At 46.6% G+C, this 26,960-nt stretch overlaps 1 protein-coding gene across 1 annotated transcript in view; it reads right to left on the reverse strand.

Annotated features, from left to right (window-relative positions):
• Positions 1 to 2,423: 2,423 nt before the first annotated feature.
• MED27 (mediator complex subunit 27) overlaps positions 2,424 to 26,960 on the reverse strand; it is a 499,272-nt gene continuing 474,735 nt past the window's right edge. Inside the window, exons 7-8 of the mRNA XM_063935570.1 lie at positions 12,804 to 12,881; positions 2,424 to 3,023 (exon numbers count right to left, since the gene is read on the reverse strand). Of these exons, the coding sequence (XP_063791640.1) occupies positions 2,889 to 3,023; positions 12,804 to 12,881 (213 nt within the window). The 3' untranslated portion in view covers positions 2,424 to 2,888. The remainder of the gene's footprint in view (positions 3,024 to 12,803; positions 12,882 to 26,960) is intronic.

Genomic DNA, 26,960 nt, shown 5'->3' on the forward strand with positions numbered 1-26,960 from the left:
TAAATACAGCGTCCTCCGACGCCACACCCATGCGCGTTTCGTCACCGGACTTAGTCAGTGGGCCTGAGCCTACTGACTAAACGTGTATGGGCGTGGCTTGACGGCAGGAAACTAATCACGGTCGGAGGATGTGATGTTTATGCAAATAGGTAACTTCTAAACTGTTATACAAGCGGTGGTTTTACCGCCACCTTTGGTACAGATTTTATCGGTTATGCTTCAAGTGAAAATTTTTATAAATTTGTTACACCTTTAATGCACTAGTGACGCCCCCCTTTCGTATCTTTGTAGACAATTATTACCCGCTTAGAATCGGGTTTATGGGGAAGACGGCAGCTGGCAATTCTGGTGTGCAGACTGACAAAGACCATATATAAAGATTTGGATGTCAGTGGTTATTTGGAACGACTAATCTAACATTGGACCTGCAGTTCCACAGAAGACATTCTTTTAAGAACTGTTTATGCATTCATACTTGTTTTTATCAAGATTACACTAATGTGTGGAGTAATTTGAATTGGGGGTACTATTGTGTGTTCACACCCCTTCCCAGCAAGAACATACTCCTTTTTGGGACACACGCCTTTGCAACGCACTGTCCCTATTTAAAATATGAGGGGTGGGGGCACCAAAATGAGAATTGCTATGGATTATGGGTATTGCTAGCTGCTGCTGTGATCTTTGATACCGGGTGATGGGTGCTGTGCTGGGAGGGGGGTGCTGGGTCAGATGTGGGACTAGCAGCGGTGCTAGGGATCTTGCTTAGGCCACAAAATTGGTTAGGGCCGCATCAGGATATACACCCCTGCCATTTATATGTTACATGAATATTGCAGGTTTGGCAAGGAATAAAACAGCTTCTGATTACAGCGCAGTTTCTGCTTTCTTTCCACAAACACATTAGCATGACACACAAGCTGCTCTTGCTGCACTATACGTATTATGCCAGTCAGTAATACATGATGGGCTGTGTGAAATGGCCGTATTCGGCATTCTGTTTACGCAATTTTTCTGACCAGCCATTATTCCATCTTTGTAGTACTCTACTCCAAGGACTGATATGCAAGACTGTGTGCTTCAAGCTGCAATCTGCTGTTCAAGATCAGACCGGCTCTACCTGTGGTTGGTGAAATGCGCTTGGTGTGTGGATGAGCAGCAGAATAGCGTTTCTTGTCGTTAGTGTAGCCCTAGCCAAGTGTACTACAATGATAAATCATTATGTACATCGCTCACTGCAAACCACCATATTTCAGGCATGGCCTGCCCAGAAACCCTAGACACTGTGTCAAACTCCCTGTGAGCAGAAATATACCATACAGCAAATATTTCTTTACCTTCCTGACCAGTAGGGATGGTGTAATGGTTAGCATCACTGCCTCACAGCACTGAGGTCATGGGTTCGATTCCCACCATGGCTCTAACTGTGTGGAGTTTGTATATTCTCCCTGTGTTTGCCTTGGTTTCCTCTGGGTACTCTGGTTTCCTCCCACAATCCAAAAATATACTGGTAGGTTACATGGACCAACAAAAAAATAACCCTAATTTGTAATGTGTGTGTACACGGGCAGGCTGTGTGTGCCGTCAAATTCTATGATTTTACCTCACCAATGTAGATTTCATGCTGTGGAGAACACCAGAGAAATAATCTCTACAAGGATTAAATGGTCTCTACTCCGTATACACAGCACAGCCCTCATGCAGACAGATCCTCATGGAAGAAATGGGTCCAGTACACAAACTGTATTTTTTAAAATAATTTTGAATGTACGAAAAGATGGTTCTCACAACGGCTCTATAAATAGTGTTTTGCTTCACTGTAAGCGTGTTTTACTTTCCATTCCGTCAGGCTCCTCTATATTGAGCATAATCAAAGAAATTCTCCAATAAACTGTAAATGGATGGAGCTGGACAATCGTACGGTTCATTCTTTGTTCCCCAACACTTTTCAGCGTCCCTTTATTTACATTTTGGGGCTGTATTGTGTGCTTGACAAGAATTGCAGCTTTCCACCTCTACTCGAGCTGGGTCCATGTGGTTGCACAGCCCATGTCCATCCGCTTGTGGGCAGCTGTCATCACTATCGGTGCACATTTGCAGCCGCCCTGTGCTTTGGTGCAAGAGATCTGTCTGAAATCGCTACATGTGCACCCCCTGAATAGGCCGCAATTCGAGCTACCCACCCAATGCAAATTTGCACTAAGTGCGAACGTTGACCTGACACCCATTTTAGCCTCAAGCCGGGATCTAGCTGGTCTCTGTGCCACTCTGAATGGTGTGTTGGCCATAGATGGCCCCAGACGCAGGGTGCAAATTGGCAGGCATAGCGGCTCTGCATGCACTACTGAATCAGACTCTTAATGTTTTCCACCACCACATGTGCTACAAGTATCGGCAGACAACTGATTGAACAAACTCATAGCTGATCACAGGATAAAAATATTATTTTATCAAAAATTACACAAAATGCATTGTACAATATCCTACTTTTTTTTATCAAAATGAGTTAATAATAAATGATAGAAAATGTTTCATGCGCTCTTATAGAGATAAACATGAGTAACATGATGGAAAAACAGATGTACAAATCATTAAACTCCCAGTTTCCCTTAAGTCCAAGATCTGAGCCATCTCTGAATGTCATCGCTGTGCCTCCGGCATGGAGAAATGTCTCTAACACCAGCGCTGTCCATAGAGAGTAGAGCATCTCATCTGTAACAGGTCAGAGGTCCATGTTCCCTGGTCACCATGCGCAACACTTCATCTCAGTCCATAAACCCCTTTCATGTCTTGGAATATTTGGGTCACATAGGAGCAAATACATCACAGCTATTTTGGCATCAATGCGATCTCTGCAATGTTCCCAAGTCCTATAGCTCAATATGTCTTCGCTACTGACGGCAGGAATCATGAAAGGCCTCCAAGGTCCGGAAATCCCTCCACGTGGGTGGCAGACCGTCCTGCAAAAACTTCCCGCAGCGTTGGCACGGAGCCTGGAACAGCTTGATATAACTTCTTAACCAGGTCTGCAAATATGGAAGAGAGAAGAGGGGAAAGGGAAGGGGGGTTGAAGAAGTGAAATCAGAACTGTCATCCTGGCTGTCATGTGTAATGCACTCAGTGATGAGATGACACTCACTGGCACGAAACCATGCAAGACACACTGAATTCACAGCAGCAAAAGTGCCTCAACTATTTTGCTCTCTCCTCCCAAGGTCACAAGATAGCTGATTTTAACAATTATCAAGAGATTGTAGTTTTCTGTTTTTTTCCTCCAAGGCTCAGCTATCCTAAATTCAGCAGCCCATCTGTCAGGGAGCATTTTATTTAACACGCAGCTAAACAGTCATACTCGCCAAAAATAAGAACTACTGCACAGAAATAATGCTATAAATACATGTTTAATATGCAGGAATTTTGCAACATTTGATATTATAAAATGCTCCGCCATCCTAAAATTCTCCTTTAGAGAGAGAATAATAAGAATTTACTTACCGATAATTCTATTTCTCGGAGTCCGTAGTGGATGCTGGGGTTCCTGAAAGGACCATGGGGAATAGCGGCTCCGCAGGAGACAGGGCACAAAAAAGTAAAGCTTTACTAGGTCAGGTGGTGTGCACTGGCTCCTCCCCCTATGACCCTCCTCCAGACTCCAGTTAGGTACTGTGCCCGGACGAGCATACACAATAAGGGAGGCATTTTGAATCCCGGGTAAGACTCATACCAGCCACACCAATCACACCGTACAACTTGTGATCTAAACCCAGTTAACAGTATGACAACAGAAAGGGCCTCTTAAAGATGGCTCCTTAACAATAACCCGAATTAGTTAACAATAACTATGTACAAGTATTGCAGATAATCCGCACTTGGGATGGGCGCCCAGCATCCACTACGGACTCCGAGAAATAGAATTATCGGTAAGTAAATTCTTATTTTCTCTATCGTCCTAAGTGGATGCTGGGGTTCCTGAAAGGACCATGGGGATTATACCAAAGCTCCCAAACGGGCGGGAGAGTGCGGATGACTCTGCAGCACCGAATGAGAGAACTCCAGGTCCTCCTTTGCCAGGGTATCAAATTTGTAAAATTTTACAAACGTGTTCTCCCCCGACCACGTAGCTGCTCGGCAGAGTTGTAATGCCGAGACCCCTCGGGCAGCCGCCCAAGATGAGCCCACCTTCCTTGTGGAGTGGGCTTTTACAGTTTTAGGCTGTGGCAGGCCTGCCACAGAATGTGCAAGTTGAATTGTGTTACAAATCCAACGAGCAATCGACTGCTTAGAAGCAGGTGCGCCCAACTTGTTGGGTGCATACAATATAAACAGCGAGTCAGATTTTCTGACTCCAGCCGTCCTTGCAATGTATATTTTTAAGGCTCTGACAACGTCCAACAACTTGGAGTCCTCCAAGTCGCTAGTGGCCGCAGGCACCACAATAGGTTGGTTCAGATGAAATGCTGATACCACTTTAGGGAGAAAATGCGGACGAGTCCGCAGTTCTGCCCTATCCGAATGGAAGATTAGATAAGGACTTTTATAAGATAAAGCCGCCAATTCAGATACTCTCCTGGCAGAGGCCAGGGCTAGTAACATAGTCACTTTCAATGTGAGATATTTCAAATCCACCTTTTTCAATGGTTCAAACCAATGGGATTTGAGGAAATCTAAAACTACATTTAGATCCCACGGTGCCACCGGAGGCACCACAGGAGGCTGTATATGCAGTACTCCCTTGACAAAAGTCTGGACCTCAGGGACAGAGGCCAATTCTTTTTGGAAGAATATTGACAGGGCCGAAATTTGAACCTTAATGGATCCCAATTTGAGACCCATAGATAATCCTGATTGCAGGAAATGTAGGAAACGACCCAGTTGGAATTCCTCCGTCGGAACCCTCCGATCCTCGCACCACGCTACATATTTTCGCCAAATGCGGTGATAATGTTTCACGGTGACTTCCTTCCGTGCCTTAATCAAGGTAGGAATGACTTCTTCTGGAATGCCTTTCCCTTTTAGGATCTGGCGTTCAACCGCCATGCCGTCAAACGCAGCCGCGGTAAGTCTTGAAAAAGACAGGGACCCTGCTGTAGCAGGTCCCTTCTCAGAGGTAGAGGCCACGGTTCGTCCGTGAGCATCTCTTGAAGTTCCGGATACCAAGTCCTTCTCGGCCAATCCGGAACCACTAGTATTGTTCTTACTCTTCTTTGCCGTATGATCTTCAATACCTTTGGTATGAGCGGCAGAGGAGGAAACACATACACTGACTGGTACACCCAAGGAGTTACCAGTGCGTCCACAGCTATTGCCTGTGGATCTCTTGACCTGGCGCAATATTTGTCCAGTTTCTTGTTGAGGCGAGACGCCATCATGTCTACAATTGGTCTTTCCCAACGGTCTATTAACATGTTGAAGACTTCTGGATGTAGACCCCACTCTCCCGGATGAAGATCGTGTCTGCTGAGGAAGTCTGCTTCCCAGTTGTCCACGCCCGGGATGAACACTGCTGACAGTGCTATCACGTGATTCTCCGCCCAGCGAAGAATCTTGGCAGCTTCTGCCATTGCACTCCTGCTTCTTGTGCCGCCCTGCCTGTTTACATGGGCGACCGCCGTGATGTTGTCCGACTGAATCAACACCGGCTTTCCTTGCAGGAGAAGTTCCGCCTGGCTTAGAGCATTGTAGATTGCTCTTAGTTCCAGAATGTTTATGTGAAGAGACTTTTCCAGACTCGTCCATACTCCCTGGAAGTTTCTTCCTTGTGTGACTGCTCCCCAGCCTCTCAGGCTGGCGTCCGTGGTCACCAGGATCCAATCCTGAATGCCGAATCTGCGGCCTTCTAATAGGTGAGCCTTCTGCAACCACCACAGAAGTGACACCCTTGTCTTTGGTGACAGGGTTATTCGCAGGTGCATCTGCAGATGCGACCCTGACCATTTGTCCAACAGATCCCTTTGGAATATTCTTGCATGGAATCTGCCGAATGGAATTGCTTCGTAAGAAGCCACCATTTTTCCCAGGACTCTTGTGCATTGATGTACTGACACTTTTCCTGGTTTTAGGAGGTTCCTGACCAGATCGGATAACTCCTTGGCTTTTTCCTCTGGAAGGAAAACCTTTTTCTGAACCGTGTCCAGAATCATTCCTAGGAACAGCAGACGAGTTGTCGGGATTAAATGGGATTTTGGAATATTCAGAATCCACCCGTGTTGTCTTAGCACCTCTTGAGATAGTGCTAAAGCTGTCTCCAGCTGTTCTCTGGACCTTGCCCTTATTAGGAGATCGTCCAAGTATGGGATAACTAATACGCCTTTTCTTCGAAGAAGAATCATCATCTCGGCCATTACCTTGGTAAAGACCCGAGGCGCCGTGGACAATCCGAACGGCAGCGTCTGAAACTGATAGTGACAGTTTTGAACAATGAACCTGAGGTACCCCTGGTGTGCGGGGTAAATCGGAACGTGTAGATACGCATCCTTGATGTCCAAGGATACCATAAAGTCCCCTTCTTCCAGGTTCGCTATCACTGCTCTGAGTGACTCCATCTTGAACTTGAACTTTTTTATGTAGAGGTTCAAGGACTTCAGATTTAGAATAGGCCTTACCGAGCCATCCGGCTTCGGTACCACAAATAGAGTGGAATAATACCCCTTTCCTTGTTGTAATAGGGGTACTTTGACTATCACCTGCTGAGCGTACAGCTTGTGAATGGCTTCCAACACCCTCTCCCTTTCGGAAGAGACGGTTGGTAAGGCAGACTTCAGGAAACGATGAGGAGGATCCGTCTCTAATTCCAACCTGTACCCCTGAGATATTATCTGCAGGATCCAGGGGTCTACCTGCGAGTGAGCCCACTGCGCGCTGTAATTTTTGAGACGGCCCCCCACTGTCCCCGAGTCCGCTTGAGAGGCCCCAGCGTCATGCTGAGGTTTTTGCAGGAGCCGGGGAGGGCTTCTGTTCCTGGGAAGGAGCTGCCTGTTGGTGTCTCTTCCCTCTTCCTCTGCCTCGTGGCAGGTACGACAAGCCCTTTGCTCTCTTATTTTTGTAGGAGCGAAAAGGCTGCGGTTGAAAGGTCGGTGCCTTTCTCTGTTGGGGAGTGACTTGAGGTAAAAAAGTGGATTTCCCGGCAGTAGCCGTGGCCACCAAGTCTGATAGACCAACTCCAAATAACTCCTCCCCTTTATACGGCAAAACCTCCATGTGACGTTTTGAATCCGCATCGCCTGTCCACTGTCGTGTCCATAAGGCTCTTCTGGCTGAAATGGACATAGCACTCACCCGAGATGCCAGTGTGCAAATATCCCTCTGTGCATCACGCATATAGATAAATGCATCCTTTATTTGTTCTAACGACAGTAAAACATTGTCCCTATCTAGGGTATCAATATTTTCAATCAGGGATTCTGACCAAACTACTCCAGCACTGCACATCCAGGCAGTTGCTATAGCTGGTCGTAGTATAACACCTGCATGTGTGTATATATTCTTTTGAATAACTTCCATCTTTCTATCTGATGGATCCTTAAGTGCGGCCGTCTCAGGAGAGGGTAACGCCACTTGTTTGGATAAGCGTGTGAGCGCCTTGTCCACCTTAGGGGGTGTTTCCCAGCGCGCCCTAACCTCTGGCGGGAAAGGGTATAATGCCAATAACTTTTTTGAAATTATCAACTTTTTATCAGGAGCAACCCACGCTTCATCACACACGTCATTTAATTCTTCTGATTCAGGAAAAACTGTTTGTAGTTTTTTCACACCATACATAATACCCTGTTTTACGGTATCTGTAGTATCAGCTAAATGTAACGTCTCCTTCATTGCCAAAATCATATAACGTGTGGCCCTACTGGAAAATACGTTTGAATTTCTACCGTCGTCACTGGAATCAGTGCCCGTGTCTGGGTCTGTGTCGACCGACTGAGGCAAAGGGCGTTTTACAGCCCCTGACGGTGTTTGAGGCGCCTGGACAGGCATTAATTGATTGTCCGGCCGCCTCATGTCCTCAACTGACTGTTTAAGGGAAGATAAACCATCACGTAATTCCACAAATAAAGGCATCCATTCTGGTGTCGACCCCCTGGGGGGTGACATCTGCATATTTGGCAATTGCTCCGCCTCCACACCAATATCGTCCTCATACATGTCGACACCACGTACCGACACACACCGCAAACTCACAGGGAATGCTCTAATGAAGACAGGACCCACTAGCCCTTTTGGGGAGACAGAGGGAGAGTCTGCCAGCACACACCACAAAGCGCTATATATACAAGGGATATCCTTATATTAAGTGCTCCCTTATAGCTGCTTTAATATATATATATATAGCCATTAATGTGCCCCCCCTCTCTGTTTTACCCTGTTTCTGTAGTGCAGTGCAGGGGAGAGACCTGGGAGCCGTTCTGACCAGCGGAGCTGTGACAGAAAATGGCGCCGTGTGCTGAGGAGATAGGCCCCGCCCCTTTTTCGGCGGGTTCTTCTCCCGCTATTTTTCCAGTCAGGCAGGGGTTAAATATCTCCATATAGCCCCTATGGGCTATATGTGAGGTATTTTTAGCCTTGTATAAGGTTTATATTTGCCTCTCAGAGCGCCCCCCCCCAGCGCTCTGCACCCTCAGTGACTGCCCAGTGAAGTGTGCTGAGAGGAAAATGGCGCACAGCTGCAGTGCTGTGCGCTACCTTATGAAGACTGAGGAGTCTTCAGCCGCCGGTTTCCGGACCTCTTCACGCTTCAGCATCTGCAAGGGGGTCGGCGGCGCGGCTCCGGGACCGGACTCCACGGCTGGGCCTGTGTTCGATCCCTCTGGAGCTAATGGTGTCCAGTAGCCAAGCAGCAAATCCACTCTGCATGCAGGTGAGTTTACTACTTTCCCCCTAAGTCCCACGTTGCAGTGATCCTGTTGCCAGCAGGACTCACTGTAAAGAAAAAAACCTAAACTAAACTTTCTCTAAGCAGCTCTTTAGGAGAGCCACCTAGATTGCACCCTTCTCGTTCGGGCACAAAATCTAACTGGAGTCTGGAGGAGGGTCATAGGGGGAGGAGCCAGTGCACACCACCTGACCTAGTAAAGCTTTACTTTTTTGTGCCCTGTCTCCTGCGGAGCCGCTATTCCCCATGGTCCTTTCAGGAACCCCAGCATCCACTTAGGACGATAGAGAAATAAGATTTCACATTCCTTTGATTAATGTGTTCAGGTATAAAGGTATATATTTGGGCAGCACAGCTGGTGTAGTGGTTAGCATTACTGCCTGACAACACTGAGGTCTTGGGTATGATTCCCACCATGGCCTTAAATGCGAGGAGTTTGTATGTCCTCCCCATTGTTTGCATGGCTTTCCCTGGGTACTCCAGTTTCCACCCACAATCCAAAACATACTGGTAGGTTATTCGGCTGCTGACAAAAAAAACAAAACTTTAACCCTAGCATGAATGTGTGTGTCTGTATGTGTGCTAAGAAACATATATTGTAAGCTCCACAGGGGCAGGGACTGATGTGAATGAGCAAATAGTCTGATCAACTGCCAAGATATTAGATAGAGCTGGTAGGAAGCAGCGCTGTATATAACCTGACTCTAAGGAGAGGTATACAGGGAGACCAAGCCCAGCGTTCCCGGAGACCTGCAGAGGTCTTGTAATGGCTGCCCAGCGTCTCTGTGAGGAAGGAGGGCGATGGAGGAGCAGCCCAAGAATGTATGGTGGGACAAATGAACGATGGTTGGATAGAGAGACACACATAGCAACGGATAAGAGGGTTGGACAGAGGGACGGATAAGAGGGTTGGACAGAGGGACGGATAAGAGGGTTGGACAGAGGGGCGGATAAGAGGGTTGGACAGAGGGGCGGATAAGAGGTTTGGACAGAGGGACGGATAAGAGGGTTGGATAGAGGGTAGCGTCTAGTTTCCCTTCGTGAAGAGGACCTTTCCCATAAGCCCCTGGGTCCATGTCACAAACTATTTGGAATAGTAACCTGTGGCAAGCGTAGTGCAGCGGAGCGAGACACCGAGCTCGAAGCGTGACGAGCGAAGTGAGCCCACGAGGGTACAATGGTGCATAGAAAAATAAAATAACCTCAAACGAATGGAGAAATCATTTAGGTGCTGTAAGGGCGGAAGTTCTCTCCTGCCCTCTCGTTATGTCACTTCCATGTCCTGATCACGAAGGGAACATAGACACAACCTTGGACAGAGGGGCGGATAAGAGGGTTGGACAGAGGGGCGGATAAGAGGGTTGGACAGAGGGACGGATAAGAGGGTTGGACAGAGGGACGGATAAGAGGGTTGGACAGAGGGACGGATAAGAGGGTTGGACAGAGGGACGGATAAGAGGGTTGGACAGAGGGACGGATAAGAGGGTTGGACAGAGGGACGGATAAGAGGGTTGAACAGAGAGACGGATAAGAGGGTTGGACAGAGGGACGGATAAGAGGGTTGGACATAGGGACGGATAAAAGGGTTGGACAGAGGGACGGATAAAAGGGTTGGACAGAGGGACGGATAAAAGGGTTGGACAGAGGGACGGATAAGAGGGTTGGACAGAGGGACGGAAGGTCTGAGAAATGGATAAAAGCAGACAGATTGATGTAAGGAGTATCCCATTTGTCTGAATGCAACAAACACTTTCCCCGCAGCAGCTGTCACTATCTAACACACACTTAACTCAATGTACCACAAAGCAATGGGGAGGAATGGATGGAGGAACAGACAGATAGACAAAATGGATAGGAGGCTGGAAAGAAGGACGGATAAGATAGTTGGATGGTTAGATGGACTGAAAATCTAAGGGACAGACAGCAGGACAGACACAGACAGAGGGCTGAATACAAGGACACGGGGTCAGATAGAAGGACAGAGAGACTAATAGGATGGGTGGACAGGTCTCCACAAATACACCCACTTTCATCTCCTGTGATCTATAAAGAAATATTTTCATAATCTATATACTATTTTGTTACTAATGACAGCAAATAATTTTTTTTTTTTACTATAGCGTTTATTTATTAACACAAAACTTGCCCGAAACCATGGCAACCGGACTCTTTGCTTTCATTGTCTATCTTGCACTATGCACAGATAAAGGCCAATTGCTACTTGGTGGATGTGGCTCAGAGACCATTCTTCACCTAAATGAGATGTTAGTAAATGAAGTCTCAGATCCGAAGCAAAGATTAGGTGAAATTACTCCCGCAACAACCTATATGTCAGGGTGGAGGAACACACGCCATGAGATTAAAGTGCTCTCAAAGCGGAGGGTGATTAAGACGTTTTCTGAATGCTGCAAGCTTCACTGCTCAGCTGACTGGTGAAGGACCCAGAATTATTGACACATTCATCGAGTGTCTGTCAGATGTTCAGGAACGGGATCTCAGCTGGAGTTTTAGCCAAATCAATCACAGAGCCCCCTCCCCATGAGGTTATACACACAGTACCTGCATGCTGACTGTGCTGCAGTGCTGGGGATTAGGAGACCTTTCCACTTGTCAGAGCACATTTGAGGAGTAAAACTGAGAAGAAGCTGACTCCCTGTGTAACGCAGCCGTGTAGAGTTATTTGCAAGTTTATTGTGTGGCAACTCAACATCCTGTAAAAAGCTGCTTTTATGTCAAATAACTTAATATAAATCTCAAAGATGCATTCAAAGGTTTGAGGAACATATAAGGATTAAAGGTCTTAATCTTAACAAGGGGCAGATGCGGTGAGTTGTACTGCTTACATGCAAGGGGTTGTCCACATAAATGAACTCCAATATCTCAGTGAGGAATCTCCCTCTTCTTGGACACCACCCGGTCTTGGCATAAGCTCAGGAGAAAGGAAATATCCTTTCAAGTGTGACTGTCACTAATGCACAGTGAGGGCGATCATTATGTGGACTCAACAACATTTAAAGTCCTATTCGTTTAAAAGGAGAAAATGGCATCAAACTGGTAGGTTGCTCAGGGATGTTACTAGGATTAAATGGGCCATACTGTCACAATTTAAAGGGCCCGATCCCATTTTCACCTCAACACCATGTGACTCTGTTTTTCCCCCTATTGTATCAAGTCAGAGTTTAGCATTAGGCTGGGTACACAAAGTGGCTGACTGACCATTGAGCTGACCGAGTGGCTGACTAGGTAAGTTATACAAACTTACTAATGGCCGCTCGATATGTTGGGCCAGACATCGTAAGTGGGCAGGCATTTGAATGGGCCCTACCAGTTGTGATGTCAGTGTCGGAGGTCCCTGCAGTCAGTATACGGACAGACGGCCCTGCTGTGCTGCAGGGACCGTCTGATGTAGACAGTGTTGCTTAAAGACATAGTGGCCGATATTCAAATTATATTTCACACCAATCCCCTTTCTAAAGTGATCCCTGGTATCGTGCCCATAGTAATCAGGTTTAGCTGCAAAAGGGGTTGGGCGCCCTCACTACCCCGGGGGTAGCGAGCTGAAATGTGTGTGAAAAGGTGTGGAAGGGGGTGAAAAGAATTGAATACCGCCCCTACAGATATAGCGTTCCTCCCTCTAGTATGTACCCGTAGTACTATTGTGTGTGTTCAGATTCTTTGTTTAAAGTATTTTCCAGGTGAGGAGCAGAGTGATGTGTTAGTTATTTGTAGTAAAGTGAAACCGATAGACTAAATGGGCAATTCTGAATATGTAAAGCTTGTTATAAATCACCATCTCTGAATATGAAAGTAGGACCCAATCTACCTTTACCACCAATGTCATGCACCTGAGACTACATGTCAGGTAACCGTACCAATCCTGTTGAGTTACCGTGTAATTATGTCTACCTCCTAGAAGCATTAGTTGTGCTAAGCTTAGCCTTACCATAAATGATCGGACCACCACATCGGGCATCTGGGGCAGCTGATAATGTAGGAGGGCTGTTGTGGCATGATCTGTAACCTGAAAATACAATAAGAACAGTACATGATTTTCCCACATTAACAATAGGGTCAGTTCAAACCATACAATACCCTTTAATCCCAGCAACAAACTACATTCTAGGAACACATACCAATCGCTCACGAAAGTATTAAGCGTCACCTAAAATAAGGGGGAGGCAATTACCTGCACTCCCGCTACTGCAAGTCTCAGCATGCAATGCCAACAGCAGGAGAGTCATCTATGCCACAGCCTGCTTGACGTGAACCTTGCATTATTTCATTCACAAGTAAATCTCCATGTTTTCTAAAACACACACAAGGCTCATATCAAATGAAGGCTGATTTCCCTGTGAAGCAGAGACACGTCCTCAACATTTACCTTGACAGATTTATGCTTGGGATTAATTATACACTATCTAACAAGGAGCAGGGTTAGCTGTGCCAAGAGGGCAAAGATAGACACTGACTGACGGAGGTAGACTGTTCCCAATGTAGTTTTAGATAGGAGATAACAGGCAGATGCAGACAGCTGCCCAACTGAACATTCCCACTTTCCAGAACATAATTTGACACATCTAAAGAAGTGTAACTACACATCTGGTGAAGTACAAGCGCGCATGCAGCAGGGCTGTCAGGAGGAGAGACGGCCTTTATCTGAACAAACAAGGCCAATGTAACGAGCAAGGGGAAAAAGGAAAAAAAAAAACACTCGATCAATGCTGAGCGGGAGGCGGAAAACGAAGAAGAAGAACATTGAGACGTTGGCACTTTCCGAGTGATGGGTAAAAAAACAACAACCCAGAAAGTTGCTGGTGAGATAAATAAGTGAGCAGGAAAGAGATGTGTGGGTGTGTGTGTGTGTGTGTGTGTGTGTGTGTGTGTGTGTGTGAAGGGGGGGGTGGGGGGTGGGGGCCTGTGTGCGTAGACGTCGAGGAAAGATACTGATCAATGATTACAAGGAGCAGAGGAACAGGTTTGTTATCACCGTTGCCAGGTGCCGACTCATGTACGACATGTTCCTGATATTTTTTCCTTTTCTACTCAGACATCGCTTTGGGCTAAACTAAGTTCTCTCCTGTTCTGTGCTTCTGAACCTCCAGTTATAAAAATGAAATGGGTCGCCTGTATAAGGCATCCTGTCTCTTTTCTGGCCAATGTCATGTATCCTCACCCAGTGGGAAAGGTATTTGCTTAAAAGGCCAAAGTGTAGATCAGGCCTGGCCAACCTGTGGCTCTCCAGCTGTTGTAAAACTACAAGGCCCATCATGCTTTGCCACAGTTTTGCTATTAGGGGAGCTAAAACTGTGGCAGGGCCTGCTGGGATGTGTAGTTTTACAACATCTGGAGAGCCACAGGTTGGCCAAGCCTGGTGTAGATGAAATACTCAGACATCAGTGCTCCAGAAACAGAGAGAGGCCTATTAGCCCTCAGAGAGGCTGCCTCCGACCGCACAGTAACACTGTCCATTACTAATGAGCTCGGAAGAATGTGTGAGAGTCTGAACGTAGCTGGTAGACCTGCTTCTCTATTGGCCAGTGTCAGGCGTTGAATCCTGCAGCACAGTAAAGCAATGTCTGGAATGGGCATCATGGAAATGGGAAACCTTGTAATAATACGGAACTAGTCTAGTGGAAGCAAGGTCACAACAAGCTTTAGTAAATCAGGAAATAACCAGCAATTTGTGGCCTAAGGGGCAGGTGGAAGTAAGTGGCCCATCACAAGTTTACATCTGTTATGAGAAGAATATTCAGCAACTCTTGATAAACGGTCTCTAATCAATTAACCTGAACCCTTGACAGCAGTTAAAACACTGCTGATATGGATGGTCAGCCACATAGGTGCTATATAATGTGCAGTGCCGGGTACAAGACACGGTCACCGCAGAGACTATTCCATACACAGCCCAGATGAGTTACCTCTCCTTTCCTTCCCCCTATAGGATGCTCTGCAATAAAGCTTCAGGCCGGTGTTCCACCTCCCATTACCACTTCCCCCATCACACACACTGAACTAATACGGAGAATGATGTAGCTCACGTTATAGCATGAATCAAGGTTGTAGCTACCATAGGTGCAGGGAGTGCAGCTGCTATGGGGCCCAGAGCTGAGAGGGGCCCACCTTCCCTGTCACATGTGTTATATACATGTTTCACCATTGGGTGATACATAGGGGCCTTACAAACGTTTACCTTGGGGCCTGCAATATATCTGGATATGCCCCTGAGCCTATGGTATAAAATGAACCGGAGGGCATTATGATGTTACATAATATGACCTGGGGCACTGTAATGTGACACAATGTGAAGTGGAGGCACTATAGTAAGTCATAATATGAACGGTGGGCACTGTATGTCATGGTGTGAATTTGGGGTGCTGTGTTTCTAAAGTTTACTGCAGCTCTACAGTGTGGCATAATATGAACTGGGGGTAGCTCTGTTATGTGACATAATATGAACTGGGGAGATTGTAAGTCATAATGTGAATTGGGGATACTGTGTTGCAAAATGTGTACTGGGAGCCCTACAATGTAACATAATGTGAGCTAGGGCACTACTATGGTTCAGATTTGGAAATAGGGCACTACTATGGGGCATAAAATTAACAACTGCTGCGGAGAGGTGTCTCTCTAGAAGCATTGTGTCAGGGGCTCCTTCAAAATGTTGCTATGGTGCCCACAAAGTCCTAGCTATGCCTCTGGCATGAATACATGCAGTGCACGATATATACAATGTAGGGTGTCACACTGTATGCTGTATGACATGTACTGTGTTATACTGTACGTATGAGTTAAGGTGTCGGCTATCTTGCATCTCTGCCACATCACAGAACACAGAGTTTATTTGACTTACATTTTTGGTACAAATGAAGCATTGTTTTTAAATAAAATATATGTTAGAAGTAGTAAACCTATAGCACGAATGTGTTTGTGTGTAACATTGCATATATATTTTTTTTGTTGTATAATCTTCATGAGACACTTCAATTAAAGGGATACATCTTCAGAATTGATTTAATATACAAGGGTGGTGCTCTCTATTTCATTCTAAGTTTCTGCCAGGCCAGACCAGGTAGACCACTGCTTCCCTTCACAGCCTTTAGATGGTGGCGCTGGCAGAAAATAGGATTTTGGTTATCTACCGGTAAATCCTTTTCTTGTAGTCCGTAGAGGATGCTGGGGTCCACATTAGTACCATGGGGTATAGACGGGTCCACCAGGAGCCATTGGCACTTTAAGAGTTTGAGAGTGTGGGCTGGCTCCTCCCTCTATGCCCCTCCTACCAGACTCAGTCCAGAAACTGTGCCCGAGGAGACAGACATCTTCGAGAGAAGGATTATACACAGATAGTGGCGAGATTCACACCAGCTCACAAATACAAGGCACATCAAGCTAACTAGCTTGAAACGCAGCAACTGCTGAAACAGTATTTACCAAGTAACAATGCAGTACTCAACTAAAACAAAGTTGTACTGAACCAAGTAATGATAGCAGGAAAACGAAGCGCTGGGCGGGCGCCCAGCATCCTCTACGGACTACGAGAAAAGGATTTACCGGTAGGTAACCAAAATCCTATTTTCTCTTACGTCCTAGAGGATGCTAGAGTCCACATTACTACCATGGGGATGTACCAAAGCTCGCAGAACGGGAAGGAGAGCGCGGAGGCTCCTGCAGAACTGATTGACTAAACTTCAGGTCCTCTGCGGCCAAAGTATAGAACTTTGCAAATGTGTTCGACCCAGACCAAGTAGCAGCTCGGCAAAGTTGTAAAGCCGAGACACCTCAGGCAGCTGCCCAGGAAGAACCCACCTTACGAGTAGAGTGGGCCTTAACAGATGTAGGACACGGCAATCCTGCTGTAGAATACACATGCTGGATAGTGAACCTGATCCAGCGAGAGATAGTCTGCTTAGGAGCAGTACACCCAAGTTTCTTGGGATCATACAGGACAAACAGAGAGTCCGATTTTCTGTGACGAGCAGTCCTCTTCACATAGATTTTAAGAGCCCTTACAACATCCAAGGACTTTGATGAAATTGAGGAGTCAGTAGCAACTGGCACCACAATAGGCTGGTTGATATGAAATGCCGACACAACCTTCGGAAGAAACTGCTGACGTGTCCGAAGCTCAGCCCTATCTTCATGGAAGATCAAGTATGGGCTTCTACAGGACAAAGCCCCCAACTCCGACACACGTCTAGCAGAAGCTAAGGCCAACAGAGTGACAGCCTTCCACGTCAGAAACTTGACCTCAACCTCCTGTAGAGGCTCAAATCAGTCCGACTGGAAGAACTGCAACACCACGTTAAGATCCCAGGGCGCCGTAAGCGGCACAAAGGGAGGTTGTATGTGCAGAACTCCCTTCAAAAAAGTTTGAACCTCAGGGAGGGCAGCCAACTGTTTCTGGAAGAAAATGGATAGGGCCGAAATTTGGACCTGTTTGGATCCCAACCTCAGGCCCATATCCACACCTGCTTGCAGGAAGAGGAGAAAACATCCCAGTTGAAACTCCACCGTAGGAAACTTCTTGGACTCACATCAAGATACATATTTTTTCCAAATACAATGGTAATATTTTGACGTAACTCCTTTCCTAGCCTGTATCAGGGTAGCAATAACCTTGTTCGGAATGCCCTAGTATCTGGCGTTCAACCTCCATGCCGTCAAACGCAGCCACGGTAAGTCTTGATAGGCGAATGGCCCCTGCTGCAGCAGGTCCTCCCGAAGAGGAAGAGGCCTCGGCTCTTCTAGCAGTAGATCCAGAAGATCCGCGTACCAAGACCCTCTTGGCCAGTCTGGAGCAAAGAGGATCGCTTGAACCTTTGTTCTCCTCATGAGCTTTAGCACTCTTGGAATGAGTGGGAGTGGAGGAAACACGTACACCGACTGGAAAACCCACGGAGTCACCAGGGCGTCCACCGCCACCGCTTGCGGGTCCCTCAACCTGGAACAATATCGCCGAAGCTTCTTGTTGAGACGAAAGGCCATCATGTCGATTTGAGGTACACCCGAAAGATCTGTTACCTCCGGAACACCTCCGGATGGAGTCCCCACTTTCCTGGATGGAGATCGTTTCTGCTGAGGAAGTCTGCTTCCCAGTTGTCTACACCCGGAATGAAGATTGCCGACAGTGCCAACGCGTGTTTTTCTGCCCAGAGGATGATTCTTGTTACCTCTGACATTGCAGCTCTGCTCTTTGTTCCGCCCTGTCGGTTGATGTAAGCCACTGTTGTTACATTGTCCGACTGCACTTGAATGGCCCATTTCTCAAAAGATGGGCCGCTTTGAGAAAACCGTTGTAGACGGCTCTTAGTTCTAGAATGTTTATTGGCAGTCCTGTTTCCACACTTGACCACCTTCCTTGGAAGGTCTCCCCTTGAGTGACTGCGCCCCAGCCTCGGAGACTTGCATCCATGGTTAGAAGGATACAGTCCTGAATCCTGAACCTGCGGCCCTCCAGAAGGTGAGGTAGTTGCAACCACCAGAGGAGTGAAATCCTGGCCTCTGGTGACAGGCGTATCCTCTGGTGCATATGTAGATGGGATCCCGACCACTTGTCCAGATCATCCAGTTGGAAGGACCAAGCATGAAACCTCCCATACTGTAGAGCCTCGTAAGAGGCCACCAACTTTCCCAGGAGGCGAATGCACTGATGAACCGACACGCGGGCTGGTTTCAGGACATCCCGGACCATTGTTTGTATCACAAACGCTTTTTCCTCTGGAAAACACACCTCTGCACTTCCGTGCCGAGGATCTTTCCCAGAAAGAACAACCTCCTGGTTGGTTCCAAATTTGATTTTTGAAGATTCAGGATCCAACCGTGTTCCCTGAGCAGGTGGGTTGTGAGAAGGATGGACTGTAGCAGCTTCTCCTTGGACGGTGCCTTTATCATTAGATCGTCCAGATATGGAATTATGTTCACCCCCTGTCTGCGGAGGAGAACCATTTCTGCCATCACCTTGGTGAAAACCCTCGGTGCTGTGGAGAGGCCAAATAGTATAGCCTGGAACTGATAGTGACAGTCCAACTGCGCGAATCGGAGATAAGCCTGAAGCGGCAGCCAAATCGGAATGTGGAGGTACGCATCCTTGATATCCAGGGATACCGGGAATTCCCCCTCTTCCAGACTTGAAATCACCACCCTTAGAGACTACATTTTGAACTTGAACTCCTTCAGAAAGAGATTTAGCGATTTTAGGTTCGGAATGGGCCTGACCGAACCATTCGGTTTCGGTACCACGAAAAGGTTCGAATAGTAACCTTTGTTTTGCAGATGAGGAGGGACAGGTACAATAACCTGTGCCTCCACCAACTTCTGGATGGCTGCCTGCAGGACAGCCCTGTCTGCCAGCAAAGCTGGCAAGCCTGATTTGAAGAATCGGTGAGGAGGGAGATCTTGAAATTCCAGCCTGTACCCCTGGGACACAATATCTTGCACCCAGGGATCCAGGCCGGATGACACCCAGACGTGATAGAAAAAGCCTGAGTCTCGCTCCCACCTCCGGGGCGTGCAGTCCACCGTCATGCGGAGGACTTCGGCGTACCTGAAGCAGGTTTCTGTTCCTGTGAACCTGCCGCAGCCGGTTTCTTGGATTTGGGCCGGCCTCCCCTAAAGAAGGTGTTGGACGGTCTGGCCTTTCGTGGCTTGGCAGCCCGAAAGGGCTGTGATGCAGTTGAAGAAAAGGGTTTCTTCGTAGCAGGTGCAGCTGAGGGAAGAAAAGGTGACCCGCAGTAGCCGTGGAGATCCACGCATCTAACGCTTCCCCAAAGAGGGCCTGATCTGTGTAGGGTAGGGTCTCCACACTTCTCCTGGATTCCGCGTCGGCAGACCACTGGCGCAGCCACAGTCCTCGACGAGCTGAGACAGACATGGAAGAAATTCCTGCAGCCATGGAACCCAGGTCTTTCATGGAGTCTACCAGAAATCCTGCCGAATCCTGAATGTTACGCAAAAACAATTCAACATCAGATTTATCCATAGTATCCAAATCTTCAAGTAAGATACCTTACCACTTTACTATAGCTTTGGCAATCCAGGCACTGGCAATAGTGGGACGTAATATAGCCCCTGAAGCCGTGTACATGGATTTGAGCGTATTATCAATTTTACGATCAGCCGGCTCTTTCAATGCGGTGGATCCTGGAACAGGTAAAACCACCTTTTTTTAGAGTGGATACAGACACGTCAACAATGGGCGGGTTTTCCCATTTTTTTTCTATCCTCCACAGGGAAAGGAAACGCCACCAGGACCCTTTTAGGGATCTGGAATTTTTCCTCAGGGTTTTCCCATGCTTTTTCAAAAATAGCATTTCATTCTTTTGACGGAGGGAAGGTTATCGAGGCTTTCTTATTTCCAGTAAAGTAAGTCTCCTCAACCTGCACAAGTGTTGTATCAGTAATATTCAACACATCCCTAATGGCCTCTATCATCAACTGCACCCCTTTTGCAAGAGATGCTGCCCCCCTTAACACATCCCCATCACCGTCCTCAGTGTCAGAATCGGTATCCGTGTCATCCTGCATAATCTGTGCAAGAGCACGTTTTTGGGAATATACAGCGGGGAGCCCTGAGGTAACAGAACTGGGCCAGACTGCCATAGAGTTATGTAAAGCCTGAGTTGCAGACTCATTCTGTGCAACCCTAGTAGAAATCTGAGAAATCAGAGATTTCATAGAGGATAACCCACTCAGGCTCCCTTGCTGGTATCTGTGCTAAAACAGTGCAATCCTGATTACATGAAACGGGATCATCCTGAGAGGACATATCCTCTGCAGCATAGGACACAGAGTCCCTGGACATAGCTTAATGGAGACCACACACACACACACACACACACACACACACACACACACACACACGGGAGGGCAGACAGAGTTTCACCCCCAAGAATGGCAGGAGAGACACAGAGAGTGGAGCCAACCCACACACAGCGCTTTTTAGGTAAAGGCAGACCCCCAACCAGCGCTGACTGTGCACCTCAATAGGTTACAAAGCCTGTATACATCCTCCCCCCCCTCTTCTACAACCCCCTGGTACCGTGAGAGATAGCTGGAGTTGTTCTGGAGGGACTTGCTCTTCATTGACAGCGTTGTGCAGGCAGGAAAATGGCGCTGAACGCTGCTGGGTCCGCTCTGAGGAGAAGCTCCGCCCCCAAAATGGCGCTGTCTTCCCGCTCTTCATAGGATTATACTGGCCTGAGGAATTATGCTGGCAGAGATCTCAGGACCCCGACAGGCTGTGTGACCAGTGTAGGGTGTAGGCGCTGGCTCAGGGCGCCCCTCACAGCACCGCACTATGTTGCCAGCAGCCTCCATGTAAAAAAACAAACTCTAAAAAAACCTTTTTCTAAAGAAGCTCTGTAGAGCTCTCCTAGCTGTGACCGGCTCCTCCGGGCAAATTTTCTAAACGGAGTATGGTAGGAGGGGCATAGAGGGAGGAGCCAGCCCACACTCTCCAACTCTTAAAGTGCCAATGGCTCCTGGTGGAACCTTCTATACCCCATTGGTACTAATGTGGACCCCAGCATCCTCTAGGACGTAAGAGAAACATGGTCAGGCATTGAGGTGCGTAGTGTGATCAGATTTCAGCATCTAAAGCCCACATCAGCAACTGAAATTCATTGCCAACTTGTCGCGGTGTATGGTGATAGCATCATGTCACGGAAATAGGTTAAGGTTTGGTGCACTGCCTTTGATAATGGCAGGACAGACGTTCAAGATGAGCAGCGATCCGGTCTGCCAAGCATGTCCACCACAAATGACTATTTGTGCTACATTAAAGGTCTGATTGAGGAGGACTGACGCATTAGTTAGTGGTATTGCTGACAAACTGAACATCTCAGTGGGCACTGTGCATAACACTGTTCATGAGCAACTGGGGTACAGGAAAAATGCTGCGTACCGAAGCAGCTCACAGAAATTCACAAAACCAATAGGATGGGATTGTCTCTTGTGCACTTGAAACGGTACCACGAGGAGGGAGTAAAGTTCCTGCAGCGTATTGTTACAGGCAATGAAACGTGGGTGCATCATGTGACATCGGAGATGAAGCAAGCATTCATGATAAGGAAAAGCGCATTGTCCTCACCTTCAAAGAAATTCAAAACTATACCAGCAAAGAAGGTCATGGCAACCGTGTTTTGGGACCACAAGTGCGTGTTTCTTGCTGATTTCCACACCAAGGGAGAAACTTTGAATGCTGACCAATACTGTGACACATTGAGCCATTTACAGAGGGCAAATCGTCAAAACAACCTGGGTTGCTGCGAACAGGTGTTATATTGCTGCACTATGGCGTCGGCCACATTCAGCAAACCGCATGCGTGAGTTGTTACGGCGCTACCATTGGGAGGTAGTGAACATACTTCCTATGGTGCCCTGACCTGGCACAGAGTGATTTCCACCTCTTTGGACCATTGAAGAAGCACCTGGGTGGAAGGCGATTCACAACTAACAGTGAGTACGGCAAGCAGTCATATCCTGGCTTCAGGCACTTGACACAGATTTCTTCTATGCTGGGATAGATGCCTCGATGTACCGTTGGAACGAATACTTAGACAAGTATGGAGACTATGTAGAAAAATCATCTGTACCAAGGCCATACTATTTATTATACGTACATGTGCTACAGAGTTTTAACTATTTTGTTTCCCATGCCAGATATATTTTAAGCACATACTGTAAATGTGCAGTAATTTGTATATAATCTACTGGATGTGCCTAAGGCACAATGCACTCATGAGATTGTTACATGCCTAGTAGGTAGGCACTTCTAGCAACGATGGTCTCCCACCTACTGTATCTCTGATCACACAAGGTGCTGAAGATTTATACCCCCACCACCCCAAAAAAAAAGAAGAGCTTAAGGGAATCAATTATGTATGGTTCGGTGTCAGTGGTCCAATGGAATTTAATATAATCTCTACATGGCCAGCACAAAAGAAAAAAAAAAAGCTAGTTACGTAAAAGTGTTATATAATGATAAATACTTTGAACGCTAGGAGGTCGATTCAATTATCGACTATGTCCCCATTTCACTCTGAAATTGCAGGTGCACAAACAACTGCATACAAAAATCCATGATAGCGGGGCTACTGTAAGTGCCACAAATTGCCTCAGTCATGTTGGTAGTCTCTAGTGGGGATGTGTTTAATTTTCCGCTGTTGGGATCCCGGCAGTCAGGATACCGATGCCGGAAACCCCACAGCAGGCAATGCCGTCAGCCGAAATCCCGCCGCAACAGGACTATACACACTCGTGGGTGTCCACGACATCCATAGAGTGGGAATAGATCCTGTGGCGAATGCAGCGAGCCACCGAGCCCACAGCGTGGCGAGCATAGCGAGCCCGCATGGGGACTCCTTGTGCTCACCCTGTTGCCGGCATTCTGGCGGGCAGGATGCAGCTGTCGGGATAGAGACAGCCGGCATCCCGTCCGCCGGTAAATCATACTGAATCCCTCTAGTAAAATAGTGATAATCTCTATGGATATGAAGATAGATCCCTCGCATGTGTCCACCGCCAATGAATATAGGGAATGGAAACTTTTGTTTTCGTTCCTGACCGATGAATGTCCTTCCTGTTAAAAGCTGCTATTCTGTGATGGTATAGCCAGATATGCCTTGATGACATCACCAGGACTTTGTCAATTATAGGCCGCCCATATTAAAAATCTAGGTCATACTCAAAAAACGAGATGCAGATAACAAAATCATGCATCTAATCCTTAACGCACTCAGCATACTAACTGCCATTAGGTCAGAAAATGTAAAAATAATAAATAAAAATAAATAAATATATATATATATATATATATATATATATATATATATATATAAAGAAGAGAAAAATAATGATAATAAATGGTTACTGTCATGATTCATCCTGGATCTGATCCCAACAAATTGTATTATTTGGTCACTGCAAACGGGTGGTCTTCAGTATGCCGGCTGTCGGGATCCCGGCGCCGTGGCGAGTGCAGCGAGCCCGCAAGGGGCTCATTTGCGCTCACCACACTGTCGGTATGCCGGCGGTCGGGCTCCCGGCGCCAGTATGCTGGTCGCTGGGAGCCCGACCGCCGGCCTACCATACTACACCCACTGCAAACATACATACAATCTCTTAAATTTTAACTAAGGTAAAGCAATATATGGTGAACGTAGACCCTAATCAAAGCAGTGTATATTTCTTTTTTTTTTTTTTTAAATACATCCAGTTGCATATTTGCTCTGTCCCTGTTCACTATCAATGGCATGGGGTAATCCAGCAATACCACCTGTTCTCATTAAACAGTGCAAAGGTCACACGTTATAGCTCTTAGGGGTTTATTCAGGTTTGTTAGCAAACAAAAAAAACACACTAATGAACAAAACCATGCTGCAGTGCAGGTGGGGCAGATGTAACATGTGCAGAGAGTTAGATTTGGGTGGGTTATTTTATTTCTGTGCAGGGTAAATACTGGCTGCTTTATTTTTACACTGCAATTTAGATTTCAGTTTGAACACACCCCACCCAAATCTATGGGGTACATTTACTTAAGCTTTTTAAACAGAGAATTGATGTTACCCATAGCAACCAATCTGATGCTATGTATCAATTCTCTATTGCCTTTTAGAAAATGACAGACAGCATCTGATTGGTTGCTATGGGCAACATCACCAATTCCCTGTTTTAGAAGCTTTAGTGATCTTACCCCCAAATCTCTCTGCACGTTATAGTGTGCTTTATTGGTTTGCTAACAAACCTGAATATTATCACTAACACATACAAAGTTCCAGAACAGTTCCACAAAAGTGTAACGTGTGTGTTAGGGAGACTGACGGTGGTTTATGTAGGACTGACACATGAAATGTACTTTTTCATGTGGCCTGTACAAAGGGTATTGATTGCTGCGCATGTAGCAGAACTGATAAATACAATTTGCTTGTAACATTCCGACCCTATTAGTTTCATATTAAGGCTTCTGGGAAGACAGATGGTGGGCAGCTTTGTGAATGACCGTGAAGTTGTGCCCTCTCTCACCTTGAGAACATATCATCAATAGCCAGATCTATTGGCCTCATGAATGCATTCATCGTCTAGCACTTTGGCTTGCTTGCACAATATTGATGAGAATACATTTTCATACATTACACGGCTGTATTGTCTCTGCTGTAGAGATCTGAGGTCCCAGAGCAACTTGGCTCTAGAGTGTGGGATCATATCCGCCTTGTGCTTTATCCGAGTAGCATCCAAAGGTACGAGTGCATGGAAACTGACTCATGCACACAGGAAAGCAGCTAGCCTGCGGGATATGTACTATGGGCTCTAAGGGCCTTAAATAACTACAGTCATAATTCCGGACTATAGTAAATCCCATTTGTTTTTTTTCTCAATGTTTATGGCATAAAGCTTGATCAAAGTTCATCATTAAATAGATGGTCCAGAAACATAGAAAAACATATGAGCTTAGACTATATCTGGACCCTGGAAGAAGCCATATTGTGAAACATTATATACGAGAACCAATGACTAATGACAGCTGGCCAGTCCTTACGGCCCCTGGCCACAATGTGTTTCAGAGAGGTCCACGGACTCTGAACTGCACTGTGGCGAATACCGGTAGCAGCGTTAATAGATATACAAGGTGTGGCTACTAAATAACGAGACTGTATCCCAAAACAGTTTTGCAAATTTCACCCCTCTCGCAGTTAGTCTGCTGTCACACAGCGTTCAAAGAAGATGTGCTTTTCCCACGTGTCGTTAAATTGCTTAGTTCAAAAGTAGAACAATGGGTTAACTTCCAATTTTTTAGTTAAACTGAACAAAGCGCCCACTGAATCTTTCCGTATGCTAACCGAGGCTTATGGGGCAGATTGTATGTCACCTGCACATGTGTTTGAGTGGCACAAACATAAGTGATGGGCGTGAGGATGTGGAAGATGATGAACGCCCCGGAAGGCCTTGCCGAGACACATACGGCAGTGCTAAAACACCCTCCATACTCGCCAGACCTAGCACAGTGTGACTTCTTGCATTTCCCTAAAGTGAAATCTGTACACAAGGGAACCCGTTTTACATCAGTAACTGAGATAAAGGAGAAAACGATGGCGCTGTTGAGACAGCGGACAGATAATGATCTAGAGCACGGCTTTGGCCAACGGAAAATAAGAATGCAGCAGTGTGTGGATGCAGAAGAAGAGCACATAGAACAACAGAGTTAAAATTTACTTAATATAATTCATTAAAGCTTCTCGTCTCGTTATTTAATAGCCACACCTTGTAGTCTGTGAGGCACATGCAAGTAAAGGGAAGTCATGAGGGTTTAAACAATAAAACAGACAATAGTTGAATGTTAATGATGGATGCTATTGGCTTGCAATGTAGTAGTTTAGAGCATTGTCATATTTAGTCTCTCGTGTTAGAGCACGACTATCCCGCCATAGCAAAATAAAATGGTCTATGTGGTAATTAATACCCCTTTCAGACTTACATAGCCAGGTCGCATCCGGAAGTGTGTACACAGGTGCTTCCTAGGTGTGACCCGGCTTGAGACCCCTTTCAGACGTGCGGCCTGACCCGGCATATTGCCGTGTTGATGACGTTACCACTGACGCTACAGGAGGCGCCATTTGGATATGATCATCAATGGGTGCTGGGTCGCCTTGACCCGTCTTACCCATTCACACTGCACACATCCAGGGTGGATTCCAGCGTCAACCCAGGTCGCAACCTGGGATGAAAATGCCGGGACGCTCGACCCAGGATATTCCTTTAGGACCCTTTCAGACCAGGCAAAATCCTGGGTTGATGCGCATTCATGTGCAATAACCCGGGAAATTTTTGCTAGTCTGAAAGGGGAATCAGTGTCTCATATCAGGCTTCCATCATCCCTCTGACTGGCCTAATAGACGGATTATCTGTGAAACGGTTAAAGACGAGCCTGAAGCCTTAATCAGGCCAGCCTCCTGATGGTGTATTCATAGGTATTCAGAGCTTTTGTTTGGCCTTTTTTGAAGCTCGGCATGCTGCAAGCTGCTGTGTTTACTAGATCACATCATCTATTCATCTTTCAGTCGGCTACCTGGAGTTTGTCACAAGAACGTGAGCACATCATGCCGAA

The sequence above is a fragment of the Pseudophryne corroboree genome, chromosome 8, assembly GCF_028390025.1.
Source record: "Pseudophryne corroboree isolate aPseCor3 chromosome 8, aPseCor3.hap2, whole genome shotgun sequence".
NCBI lineage: Eukaryota > Metazoa > Chordata > Amphibia > Anura > Myobatrachidae > Pseudophryne > Pseudophryne corroboree.